The sequence below is a fragment of the Canis lupus genome, chromosome 20 (assembly GCF_003254725.2).
Source record: "Canis lupus dingo isolate Sandy chromosome 20, ASM325472v2, whole genome shotgun sequence".
Lineage (NCBI taxonomy): Eukaryota > Metazoa > Chordata > Mammalia > Carnivora > Canidae > Canis > Canis lupus.
Genome location: NC_064262.1, coordinates 14,750,365 through 14,764,448, shown reverse-complemented (window position 1 = coordinate 14,764,448; position 14,084 = coordinate 14,750,365). Strand labels below are relative to the sequence as shown.

At 36.1% G+C, this 14,084-nt stretch overlaps 1 protein-coding gene and 1 long non-coding RNA gene across 21 annotated transcripts in view; one reads left to right on the top strand and one right to left on the bottom strand.

The window, feature by feature from the left end:
* Nucleotides 1-14,084, top strand: part of CNTN4 (contactin 4) — a 922,691-nt gene that overhangs the window by 692,871 nt on the left and 215,736 nt on the right. For all 13 annotated transcript variants that reach the window (XM_049098179.1, XM_025451427.3, XM_025451465.3 and 10 more), the window contains one exon: nt 5,575-5,670. In XM_049098179.1, the coding sequence (XP_048954136.1) occupies nt 5,575-5,670 (96 nt within the window). The remainder of the gene's footprint in view (nt 1-5,574; nt 5,671-14,084) is intronic.
* Nucleotides 12,632-14,084, bottom strand: part of LOC112662844 (uncharacterized) — a 171,812-nt gene continuing 170,359 nt past the window's right edge. For 3 of the 8 annotated variants that reach the window (XR_007404295.1, XR_004807594.2, XR_007404297.1), the window contains one exon: nt 12,634-12,779. This is a non-coding gene — a long non-coding RNA (uncharacterized LOC112662844). Of the gene's footprint in view, nt 12,780-14,084 lie in introns of all 8 variants that reach the window. The other 5 variants (XR_007404301.1, XR_007404302.1, XR_007404292.1 and 2 more) reach the window with 3 other exon arrangements.

Below are 14,084 nucleotides of genomic sequence, written 5' to 3'. Positions count from 1 at the left end.
GACTTCATATGTAAATGCTTCATCTACATGATCTTCATCTTAAAAGAGCTCTATGAGCTACAGATTATTATCCTAATATTAGAGATGAAGAAATTGAAGTCCTAGGACATTAAATAATTCACATATCACAATCATACACCTAGAATGTAAGAGTACCAGATTTGTACTCAGGTCCTTCTGACTACAAAGCCAGTATGTTAAACCATTATGCAATTCATCCTCTTGTTATATATTCTCCCTGGGAAACCCAGTCAACCATGCCATTTCACTAATGATTTCTTCCTTCTTCCTGAGTTGAAAGAATGTAAAAGATGTGGCTTTGCAATTCCTAAGGTTTTATAAATTTAGACTTGTTTTCAGTAGAAGTCTCTAGAATTCAAGAAACCATGCAAATGTGCATCCACAAATGCATACACTCAGGCAACAAATGGCAGAGAGTCAAGACATAATTTTAAATATGCTGCATGATAATCAGTTTTTAAAGTTATGTTCCAAAAATACCTCTTTAAAAAAGTAAATGGTGCAATCATCATTATGGAAATTGTATTCATAACAAATGTATTGCTTGACCATTTTTCCAAGCTAATATTGATTTCCTTATTGATTGCTACTTTCAAAATTGGAAGAAGCATAACAAAAAAAAAAAAAAACTGGTGATGGAAATTTCTTGTACTAAGTCCACTCTATAAGAATTAATAGAATCCAGGCCTACTCAAATCAGGAAAGAAAAAAAAAGGTGACTTTTTAAAAAATTTATAGTGAGTAAATACATGGATTAAAAATGCATGCATTACTTGCATGGTTTACTGTTTCATTCTTCCTCTCTCCTTTTCTCCTGCCTCTTTGTAGATTCCTAACAAACCATAATATGTGTTATGATCTCATTAACCTCATCTGGCCATTTTATTTTATTTTATTTTATTTTATTTTATTTTATTTATTTTTTCATCTGGCCATTTTAAAACTAGACTTCTTACACTTGTCTCTGGCTGGTCCCACCCTATGAATGGCTTCAGCTTTTCTGTGTTCAGTGGGAGTCCCTTAATGATGGACTAAATAAGTTACTCATTCTTGTTTATTGTTACTTCTCAAAAAAAAAATCTTGTTTTCTATAGACTTCATCCAGGTATTTATTTTAAAGTATCTCTTCCTTTCCTTTAGACATTTAATAACTTTACAGACAGGAACTATGTGGAGATTTTTCCCTCTCACTCTCTGATTTACTCTGCAGTCTGAATTCTAAGTATTCTCATATATTAAGGCTTTTTATTATTTATCATATATTACAGATTTAAGACCTTTGTATGCTTTTACTCCCCCAGGAATTTAACAACTAAATCATTTCCTCCATACACTCAATACATGTTCCAAGTACTATAGCATATTTTCTAATCTCATTTAAAAATGAAATGCTGATATTACATTCCATAGCGGAATAAAGGACAATTGTTTCCACAGAAAAATATGATATGAAAACACATCTGCCACAAAATTGTGCATCCCTTAGCATATGATTTCTGGAAAATTTTATGTAAAACACTGATGAGTCAAATCAAGACCAAAAAGTATAGCCATTTATTTTTTAAAAGTCTACGAATCACATGTCAATGAACCAAATACAGAGCTGGAAAACAAGCTGTTTTGAAAAGCCACAATACATAGATATTAATTCCTCATCATACATATACATCATTTTATTCAACCATATCTTGAGTAACTCTCTGCATTGTTCAGCTACCTTCCTGGCAGTGCAACAATCAAGCTTCTTAATAGAGTTATTTCTGATTGTTTTCTCCTTGTCCAATTTCATCCTTTTCACCTAATGTTTAAAATCCCTACATTGAGTACTCACCCACAAGGAAAAGCAAAGGAATAGGAGATTTGGCATCAAATGTACCTATTCATTGCTTTGTGCAGTGAAATGTGGATTTTCTTACAAATTCACTAAAGAGCTTAATATTCTTTCAAACTTTTTTTTTTTTTTGTCTCTAAGATGTTGAGTAACTAGTTTGAATGCTCTTTTTCACTGGCTTCACTAAATCAGTGGTGAAGCCACAGATTCTGGTGTTTGAAGGCGGTAGCTTTGGAGGGAGACATATATGAATTTAGATTTTTCTGGGTGGTAGGTGAAGATGATGCTAACACTCTCTGAGCTTCATTTATATCACTTTTAAGTTGGGAATTTAAACTATGATGAACTTAAATGAGATCTATATGAAAAGCACTTAGCACATAGTCTGACCTCAATACATTTTTGCAGGTAGATGTTATTATTGCTAATAGGGCAGTGGTCATGGTAATAGAGCATTATCCATAATATATTCTGACTATCCCGTAATGTCTGTTGCTAGTCATCACCATCTAATATCAAGGCTTTAGAAATAAAATGACTCTTAAAAAATAATATATGTGGGAACATTACTGAGAAAATCCTGGGCCATAAGTATACAAGCTTCAAAAAATACTATTCATGGGACACCTGAGTGGCTCAGTGATTGAGCATCTGCCTTCGGCTCAGGGTGTGATCCTGGAGGCTTGGATTGAGTCCCATAACGGGCTCTCTATGAGGATCCTGCTTCTCCCTCTGCCTATGTCTCTGCCTCTGTCTCTGTGTTTCTCATGAATAAATAAATAAAATCTTTAAAAAATACTATTCACACACATAGTTCTTTGATTTCTACAATTATCAAGCTGTTGGTAATTATGATCTGGATAGATAGTTATATCTAAAAGACCAATTTTGGACATGAAATTTTTCCTTAAACATGTGCAAACATCTAGTGTCCTTTGTTTAGCATGTATAGCTCTCTAGAATTCTCCTAGAATTCATTTACTATTTAGAACACTCTTATAAATAGAATGATTGGATTATGATTTGCCACTGTTATTATAGCATTCTTCAGTGGACAGAATATATACTGAACACCAAACTTGTAGCATGACAGGCTTTGTGTTTGGCCTTGTGCTTTTCATGTATTACCTCTTTAATTTTTGCCCATGACTCTTACTTTAAAATAAAACAGACTTATTCATATTTATTTATGATTTGTTTATGAGAAAATGAAGACTTGCCCAAGGTCAGCAACACGATTAATATATGGCAGAGTTGATTTCAAGGTCAAATCTGTCCAAATGCAGTCTTTTCATTCACTATGTAAGAAGGGTTTGCCATGTGGAATTTATTTCAACTAACTACTAAGAAATATGTCTAAATATTTTCTCAAATACCAGGTTAATATGATTTATTCTGACTGCTCAAACCTTGTAGAACTGCATGAATTCATAAACCAAAAAAGAGGAAACAAGAATCCAGTTTGTTAAGCTCAGCAAGGACAGTTAAAAATAATTGCATGTGTTTCTCATTTTCTTTCCCATTTCTTAACTGCCCCTTCTGTAGTCAGAACCATGGTATAATTTGCCTAGATAACACTAAGACTTGATCTCTATTATATGTTAGCCCTCAATTTTTCATGAAACTCTGAAGATTGAATGGGATGTTTGTGCAAAAATTTAGATGATGTATTCTAAGAACCTGTATGCAGAAGTGACAATTCAGAGTGATTCATTGTCACTTTTAGGCATAATGGTTTACAATATTAAACCATTTTGCGTAATAAAGTTTTTTAAATCTCTCATTTAATCTCTTTTGGAGAGCCATTTCCTTGAAAGGAAATAGCATGTCATAGTCTCACCTGATACTCCTTGGATTAAAAGATTTGTATTACAGCAGAAATTTAATTCAAGCTATAGTGCTTTTTTGTATTGTGCTGAGTAGGTACATGTCCTCCAGGTGCCCTGATTCACACTTCAACTCTGACAGTCTTTGGCTTCCTGTGATTAGGTGTTACCTGTCTGTCAGTTGTGCCCACTATACTCTTGGGTCCCTATGGCAGAAGCCCTGTTCTTCAATGTTTGTATCCTAGGCTGACAATCAAATGATGTTTAATGAAATTTTTATAAGTACTCAATTGATGAAAATAATAATATATGTTCTTAAAATTTGCATAATTCCAGAAGAAGTTGGTAACGAAGATATGTATATGTCTATGTTTTTTAATATCCTGACCTCTCCTTAAAGTCAGGCCTGACTATAGAAACATCCCATTTTGTAACTGCAGGAAGTCTGTCCACTTTCTCCCTCTAGCTTCATGACTCATCATTGTAGCCATTAACAAGCCTCATGGTACCTCTCCTTTCTAGTCTGTAAAATGGAGACACTAATGGTAATTAACTCATATAATTATTGTTAGGATCACTTCAGATAACGATCATAAAATACTTACCAAAATGGCCAGCTTGGAGAAAATTGTCAATAAATGCTAATATACTCCAGTATGTACATCTAGATGGCTTGCAACCCTGCAGAACATACTTGGCTTGGAATAATCCTCAAATCCGATAAGAGGTTATTAAATCAAATGGTTTAGACAACAAAAAGATGAAATGGCACTTAAAATACTTCTTGAGAGGATTTACATTTGGGAGGACAGAAGAAAAACCATTTTTTTTAAACAGTACTATGTCTTTAACTTTATTATACATATTTTTTACATTAACTCATTTTTATTGGCAACTGCTTATTTACTGACTCAAACTGTGATCTTATTTGTAATGTCTTATCTTTCTTTCTTTTTTTTATGTCTTATCTTTCTAAACAGAGTTGACCTCCTTGACAAAGGGGAACTTTTTTTATCTTCCCAAACAGAACCTTGGACAGTACCTTATAAATACTTAAAAATATACAAAAAATTTGAAACAATTATGTATATGTGCATATGTCTATTTATACATTGTATATAGTGTGTGTGTGCTTATACAGAGAGTCATATTCTAGATACTTACAGAGTAACACATATAATTGCATATAATAAAATGGTTTGTGAAGTGAAAAGAACTGAGCATCAGAGGGACGCCTGGGTGGCTCAGCTGTTGAGCATCTGCCTTTGGCTCAGGGTGTGATCCTGGAGTCCCGGGATCGAGTCTCACATCGGGCTCCCTGCATGGAGCCTGCTTCTCCCTCTGCCTATGCCTCTGCCTCTCTCTCTCTCTCTCTCTCTCTCATGAATAATGAAATCTTTAAAAAAAAAATTGAGCATCAGATAACATGAATTTACATCCTGATAATGATATTTAATTACAAGAAAATGTTGGTAAAGTCACTTAACAGCATTAAACCTTGGTTTCTTCATTTAGATATGCACTAATAGAATTTTCTGCAGTGATGTGAATGAATGCTGTATTTCTCTGCTGTCCAATATGGTAACCACTAGCTACATGTGGCTGTTAAACACAAAATGTAACTAGTGTGGCTGAGGAACTAAATTGTACATGTTATTTAATTGTATATGTTTTAAACCTAAGCATGGGCAAGTAGCTCCTGTACTGTACAGATACAGAATCAAGGATGACAGGACATTATCATTTTGAAAAGAGGCTACCCTGAATTTCCTTGGTATGAGTGATACAGAGGCTGTTTTTCAGCAAAAGACTGTCCTGTTTTAAAATGTTTATACTCTCCCATAATATCTTAGGCCTATATAATTTAGACCCTTTTTCTTTTATTTCTCTTAACAGATCTTGAAAACTTCAAAACAAGAACAAGAAGCACTGTGTCTGTCCGTCAGGGTCAGGGGATGGTACTACTATGTGGCCCACCGGCCCATTCAGGAGGTAAACTATATATGACTGAAATGTGCACACTTCACTTGCTGCTATTTTTCTTGCTGCTGTTTCATCCTCCTTGGCACTAGCTAAAGGAAAAGTGTTATTTGCTGAGATTCCCAAAGTCCCTTTGTGTCCAGGAAGAATCATTGTCAATGCCACCCATAATTAGGGTAGGAAAATACCAAATTCTACAAATGTTCTATCCCACTGCTATCTACCTGGCACAAGGAAAAAGACACTGGAATCCACTAAGATCAGAATCCTTGCTTGGTAAGGTAACATAGGTAAAACTACCAGTACCTTTCTTCAACTTGATTGGTTTCAAAGCTGCTTTGTTTCGTCTTGGGTTTGGCCTGGAGAAGGATCAGATCCAGAACCCAGGTCCTCTGGCCACAGAATCTAGAGGCACTTTATAAAGACCCATAATGATTAGATCAGTTAGGAATTCATTTGAAATTTTTTATTTCTTTTTTCAAGTTTTTATTTAAATTCCAGTTAACTAATACATGGTGTAATAATATAAGTTTCAGGTGTAAATTTTAGTGATTCACCACCACTTACATACAACACCCAGTGTTCATCACAAGTACCCTCCTTAATAACCATGAAATTAGAAAGAAAGAAAAGAAAAGAAAAGAAAAGAAAAGAGAAATCATTTGACTGCAAATAACTGAAAACCCAGCTAACGCAGTCTCCAACAGACTGCAGTTTGTGTTGTTCTCACACACATTTCCAAAGGTATGTAATCTAAAGCTGGCACCACTTCTTGAGAATGTCTTCTAGGATACAGCCCTTTCTAGAATCCTTTTCTGAAGTCCTTAACACATGGTATGGCTAGGGGTACCAAGTGTGCAGTCCAGACAGGAAGAAATAGGAATAGTCAAGGACAAAAGTCAAAAGTCTCCATCTCAGTTTGCCTTTGTATTATGAAAGGTTTTCTTTGCCTGAGGACCTTTACCAATCAATCACATCATTGATTACCCTCAGTGGCAAAAGGGGTTGAAAAATCAAGTATTCTATATAGATCAATTTGATGGCCCTGAAAAAAAATCATAATTTTGTAATAAGGAAGACTATAGAGACAAGCAATATAGGCAACTTGCAGTGTCTGCTAATAAAAACTAACCAAAGGGGCACCTGGATGGCTCAGTCAGTTACATGTCTGCCTTTGGCTCAGGTTAGGATCCTGGGGTCCTGGAATCAAGCCCGGCATAAGGCTCCCTGCTCAGTGGGAAATCTGCCTCTCCCACTCCCTCTACCCCCACCCCCACTTGTGCTCTCTCACGTGCACACTCTATCTCAAATAAATAAATAAAATCCTTAAAAATAAATAAATAAATAAAATACAAAGACTAACGGTGACTAAAAGACACTGCCCATAAAGGGCTCAGTTATATGGATGTTTAATAAATAAAGATATTTATTAGGATTCCTCTAAAGTTTGAGGTAACAAAATTGATAAACTCTATTCTTGGGAATTCTGGCTAAAGTTGAATTTGCAATCTGCTATCTTTGTTATTATCTTAATTTTCTATTTGGCTTAACATGATGAAAGGAAAAAAATTTTAAACTAAGAAATTGAAAACACCCTTTTATTTTTGTCCTGTATTCTGAAGTTGTAACTTTTCCTTTCTCATCTGATGCCCAGCTAACCTTTCCAGCAGGAGATAACAATTAGCAAAATAACTAAAAGACTTGTACTTCTGACATGATAAGTATAAAAGCAGAGGAAGAGGCAAGTGCCCCCTGGGTCTAGACAGAGGACATGGAGTTATTTAGGGTTCTGTTTTTTGAAGATTGGCAGAGAATCCAGATTAGATTTTGGTAGTTTTGTATTCTGCGAGATGGGTTTACTCCTTAGGATGCCTGTTTTCCCTTCAAGGTAGTATCAGAAGCATTAAATTTGGAGTCCAGGACATGAGTTCTGTTTCTGACTGTATTTCAAATCATTATTTGATGTTGAGCAAATATTTCTAAATTTTCAATGTCACACTCTTCTTATCTGTAAAATGAGGAGATTAAAGGAAATCTCTCAAATTCCTTTTAGTTCTATCATTACATGGTAGTAACTCCATAAAGACTAAATATTTATCAAGGAGGTTTGCATTATTGAAGTTCTGTCATTTATACAAAGAAAGCAATTAACTGGACATATATTTAGGTTAAAGTAAAGTTCACTTAGACTAACTTTTCTCTTCTTATTATAAAATCTGATCAAAATAAGAATTGAAGATTTTGCTAATTTCTTCTGCAATCTATCTCACAGCATTAAACTTTCATAACATGGCAGCAACTCTAAAAATTAATCTTGTAGGCATATTAAGAAAAAAAGTACCCCACTACTCCCTGGTATAATGGTATCTTTGGGAAAGGCAAAGCACCTGAAGTGTTGCTGTGCTGCTACACAATGAGACACCTGAATACTTTTCCCTTCCCACAGAGAAATATATTAAAAATTTTCATAGACATCTACTGAAATGTGCTTGTCTCTGCTGGCAGCAGTCAGCAGCTCTGAAATCTGGTTTCTTGAGCTGTGCTGACATTCCTGACAGTCTTGATGGTGAAAGACAAGGAAATAAATATTCTCATTATGGGCTTTATTAGAAATTGCATGCTCAGTAACACTGTGGGCAAGGCAGGCAAGGCAAGGAAATTTGCAAGACAACAAAGAGGATCTTGAAGGTTATAAGAGAGCATCTCAGACAGCCATCAGTTTTGGGCAGTGGAGTCAATGATTATCCGATGAAATCCCCTCAATTACTCAAAACCCTTCAGTGCCAGCTGTGCGGCAGTGATTCTCTCATTGCTTCTCCAGGCTGTGTATCACCTGAAAGCTGGCAGAACCACCAAGAGCCACTGGACACACTGAGCGTTTTAGACCTAGCATATGGTATCCCAGTTTCAATTGTAACAGATCATGCAGAGGGAAGGAAATGAGTCAGCCTTTTATTGTATCAGTGGGATACTGAGTAATGGCGTGAGATCCATTGTAAAGGATGCTGCATGTCGTATTTCAAAAGCTGTGCAGTGTCAGACCTTCTTGGGGTAACACAGAAATGAGCAACAATTAATCTATTTTGAAAAGCATTTCAGTCAGCAGGTATTTCCAGTATTTTTCCAGTCACTACATGTAGCATCTTTGTCATCTTTTGCTTAATAGATACTGAATTCAGTTGTGATGTCACTGCATAGATTTTACTATTACATCTTAATACAAACACCAAACAATAGAAATTACTGTGGTGGGCTCTGGTGTTCCTTCATATTAAAAATAGAGTTTATTGATATCCAGAATTTTCTCCTTGCTTTCCATCAACTCCAAGGTCATTTGGCACCAGGAATTCATGATGCTTAACCAAACTCTCATTAAATAGCAATAGAACTGAGGTACTGTGAGATTCTTTCTACCACTGTACTAAAAATTGTATTATTCACCAGTGAATTCCTCATGAACTGTTCAAGGGAAGTTTTTGTTCTCACCTTCCTTTTGTACGTCACCAAGATCCTTGCTACTCAAAATGTGGCCCATGGACCAGCAACATCTGCCTCACCTGGCAGCTTGTTAAAAAGACATTTTCAGGCTCCACCCAGGGCCTACTGAGTACGAATTCACATTTTAATAAGATCTCCAAGTGATTCATATGCACATTACAGTTTGAGAAGCCCTGAGCTATAGCTATGATTCTCATACACATACCTCTCTTCTGGCCAGTGATGGACAGGATGGTGGGGCAGACCCAGGGCAACATGTTAAAGCCATAGTTGTCCAACCACTTCCCAACAATATTCTGATTCTACAAATCTATTGTTTTAGAGACTCTAAGGCAGCACCAAATTTAAGATCCACCCACTTTGATCACCTTCTAGAAAGCCAACCTGGATTCACACTGCTGAGATAGAGGTCTTTGATTTCCACATCACCCAAACAGAAGGGTTGAGCACTTTATTTATTTATTTTTTGTCAAATTCATATTTAAAAGAATTTAAATTAAATATAATAACCTCAGGACTCTTGGCTGGCTCAGCAGTTGAGTGCTTGCCTTTGGCCCAGGGCATGATCCTGGGGTCCCGGGATCGAGTCCCACATCAGCTCCCTGTGTGGAGCCTGCTTTTCTCTCTGCCTATGTCTCTGCCTCTCTCTGTGTCTCGAATGAATGAATAAATAAAAATCTTAAAAAAAAAAAGAAAAATAAATATAATCACCTCTGACTTCACCTTTACTTCATATATTTTTGTGGTTGTTGATAAGAGAGATGAACAATCAAAAGAAGACTGGCTTTTTCTCAAGTATTTATCTTCAAAAATAGCGTTTTACATTTGGCCAGCTTTTACTACATTGTTATTAATGAAAATATGGTTTTCTAGAGTATTAAAAGAAATCACGATTCCAAGATGAGTTTCATTGTTACAAGTTTTATAGAAACAAGCTATAATTGTCATAATTAGATGCTTTTACACAGAACACAGTCCCATCAAAGTTGGAATCTGTTCACATGACATGAGATGCAGGGACCTTATAACAGAGCATCTGTAGAGTTCTTTATGCTGTTTATAATGTTTTAGTTTCCATTTTATTATCTCTGATCCTCACAGTAATCCTATAAGAAGTAAGGACATGTATTTCATAGATAAGGAAATCGAAGCAAAGAGATTATGTGGGGTCACACACTAATCAATGGCAAGGTCAAGAGTTATATTTGTCTAGAACGTGACCTTTTTTTCTAGTCCAGGATACAACAATAGAAACAGGTACTAGATTCCCTCTGCCTAGGGTTCTTTGGGCCCCATCCCAGATCAATTAAGTGTGCCTTTCTTTAGAGGGGTCTCTGGCCTCATTTTTAAAAGCTCTATATGATTCTAATATGCAGCCAGGGTGGAAAATGTGTTTCTCTACATTACAAAATCAAGTAGATCTTGTCTCAGCAGAACCTCTCTGTTTGCAAACATCTCCAGGGGCCAGGAAATTTGATTTGATCTGGACATATCCATGAATATTACAACTCTAAAAGAAGCATGCCTTCCCACAGTGTAGTTATTTCAGCTGGATCATTTTGTATTTACTGTAGAACGGAGGAAAAAGCATGAAACTAGGACACCCACATTCCAGGCTCAGATCTCCTATTAACTTACTATGTAGTATTGGGCCAATTATGTAACTTCTCTGAGCCCTATTTGGTTTCCGTCATCCCACACATACTGTTTCTAGCATCCAGATGTCACCTTCAGGATCAGGCTCACCCAGTTTCTTAATGAGTTCAAACCATGCTGACCAGTCTTGGCCCTGGGCTGATGTTGCCATGCTAAAATGATTGTCCTCTATGCCCAGAATAATCTTAAAGACATACACATTTTGTCAAGCTGCAAGCTCTGCCTAACCCCACTCCCTGCCTTATTCTTAACCCTTGCCCCATACTGGCTCCCGTGCTTACCAGTTCTGTGTACCTTCAGACTTTCAGGTGTATCTTTATTTGCTCCAAATACCAATTCATTTTACTGTAGTATAGACACTAAGTTTAGATCTTGCCCTCATGTCTCACCCAAAGATGCACCCAGATCCAAATCTGGGACCATAATACACTGTCCTTTGGATTTTAAGTATTGCTGACATCTAAGAGGTTTACTTACTGGGCCCCATGCACCATATCAGACTCCCAGGAAAATTGACATCAGAATGAGTGGATTCTAGTTGTATCACCCTGTGATTTGGACAACTAGCCACATTCCTCAAGAAGCAGTCCTCCACTTCTAGTTTATTCCCTCTACTGTCTCTCACCCAAATTTTAGGCTCCCACTTTTCCCCTGTATCTTCATTTCCTGCATAACTCTCAAACTCTCATACAGTATTATGCTCCCCAAACGAAATTTATATTTGTTCTGTAAAACTCTCAAATATGTTGTTAGAATAAAAAAATAAATAAATGTGGCAGCAATCTGCACAGTTAAAAGCTTCCTAAAATATGTAGGAATATTTTCCTCCATCAGGTTGCATGTTGGGCATGGAACCTGCCTAAGAATCTCCCTCCCTCACTCCCCATCTTAAAAAAAAAAAAAAAAAAGGTACACACTCAAGCTCTAAAAAGAGTAAGAGGAGTAAGTCATAGGAATGAAAAGTTCAGCATAGGGAATATAATCAATAATGTAATAACTCTCTGTGATGACAGTAACTAAGATTATCATGGAGAGTACTGCATAATGTATAAAATGTCAAATCACTATGTTGTACACTAATATAACATTGTAGGGCAACTATACTTCAATTAAAAACATATATATTACAAGTTAAACTTGGGTAAACCACCTTTTATAATATTTTTATGGAAAATGCATTCTGAGTTTTATGTCTAAAGTAAGAAACGTCATATATTTACTTATAGACATTGATTGCATTTCAATGAGGAAATGATAACCTTTAATGATAGGTTAATCAGTACCACAGACTACTAGGTATTTTGTTATTGTTTGGGGGTATTTTTGTTTTGTTTTGTTTTTGGCATTAAACATTATTTTTTTTAAGACTTATTTATTTGTTTGAGAGAGAGCAAGAGAGGGTAGGAGGAAAAGGCAGAAGGAGAGGGAGAGAGAGTCTCAAGCAGACTCTGCACTGAGTACAGAGCCCAACATGGGGCTTGATCTCAAGACCCTGAGATCAGGACCTGAGCCTAAACCAAGAGTGAGCTACTTAACCAAGCATTAAACATTCCTAAGGCAGTCTTGTGTGTGCTATTTGATTCTACCATATTCCTTTGAAATCTGTGAACCTGGACTCTTTCATCTGAAATGTAATGGTCCAATTCCTCCTGTCTTTTGTTTTTCTTCTCATTCTGCCAATCAGAGGAGCTTTTAACACATTAGTGATTTAATTGGCATAGGGTAATGTGAAATAGTTTGGAAGGCGATGCTTTTCTTCATTCATTAAGCCTCCCTTTTTTCACTCATTGAGCAGGAAAAAGAGCCACATTGATCAGGGACTACTTGTTATAAACTCCCACACAAATGACATGGGATGGAGTATTTCATGTTTGGGAGGATAGGCCACTAGGATTGTTTGTCTTTATTACACCAAATACAGGCTCCATTTCTCACAGTCATGACATCATTTAGTTCAAAGAAAGAATCTGCAAAGGAAGCAAAAGGAAGGAATTAGGCTTCTGTGTCTCAAAGAATGACTTGCTTCTCCCCCACTGGATATGACTACAAGAATTAGAGTCAATATTTCTGATGTCAGTCATCTCCATGACATAATAGTTATGGTTATTCTATGATGCTACTGACATCCTTTTTTGCCTTTGATTTTCCTATCAGCTCTTTACAACAACTTGAATGTCTTATGACATATTTTGGGGTTCCTCAATGTCAATAACTATATACTTATGTATAGAAAAAAAATGAGTACATAAGTAGCAAACATCCCTAGCCATAGAATAGTTCTAAACCTTATGCAGCTAAGCCACCAATTTCTTAAACTAAACTGTATAGAGAATTGCTGGTCTGGGTTCTAAGAAAAGTTCCCCAGGTATGATAGCCATATACTTTCTACCTACTTCTCCTTTTAATTCTAGTTAGAGAGATGTTGAAGCTATTTTGCAGCTATATCAAAGCCTTAGCACTTAGAAATAAACTCAACTACTTAATAAATAGCAATTAATTAAATCTATTTGTGTTCAGTAGCCTAAAGAAAATCATTTAGTTAAAAAAGACATTATTCCAGAAATAAATTTCAAGAAATTATTTTTTAAAGATTTTATTTATTTATCCATGCGAGACACAGAGAGAGAGAAAGAGAGAGAGAGAGAGGCAGAGACACAGGCAGAGGGAGAAGCAGGCTCCATGCAGGAAGCCCAATGTGGGACTTGATCCCAGGACTCCAAGATCACGCTCTGGGCTGAAGGCAGATGCTAAACCACTGAGCCACCCAGGGATCCCCAAGAAATTCTTTTTCTATCTCATCTTTTTCTTTGTTTCTGTGTAAATGCTTGTTCTTTTTTGGACAAAACCAAAGCATTTTAGTTAATTAATGATGGCCCTAATTACCCAATGTCTCCTCTGGCACTTACACTGTATTTAATTTAATGATAGGCACTATATACAAGTATTTGTGGATAGATTTAAATTCAAGTTGGAAATGTCTCTCTTTTCTTTTTAAACATTAAAAAAGAAAATCAAAGAGATAATCTCCAGGTTTGATCCTTAGAACTGGAAGCCCATTGATCAGTCAAAGTAAGGACAAAATACATTAGCACCAAAAGGAAATGGTATTTGCGAAGTGCGATTTGATCCATAAAGCTGAATGATCTGCAAACTGTGATCATTCAGCAAAGCTCAATTTCATGTTGAGCTTTCTCTTTTGGAGTTGTCCTGCCCCAGAAAGCAGTGAAGGATGATATTGTGTTGGAACACAGGTGCTAGTTGGGATGTGAAGA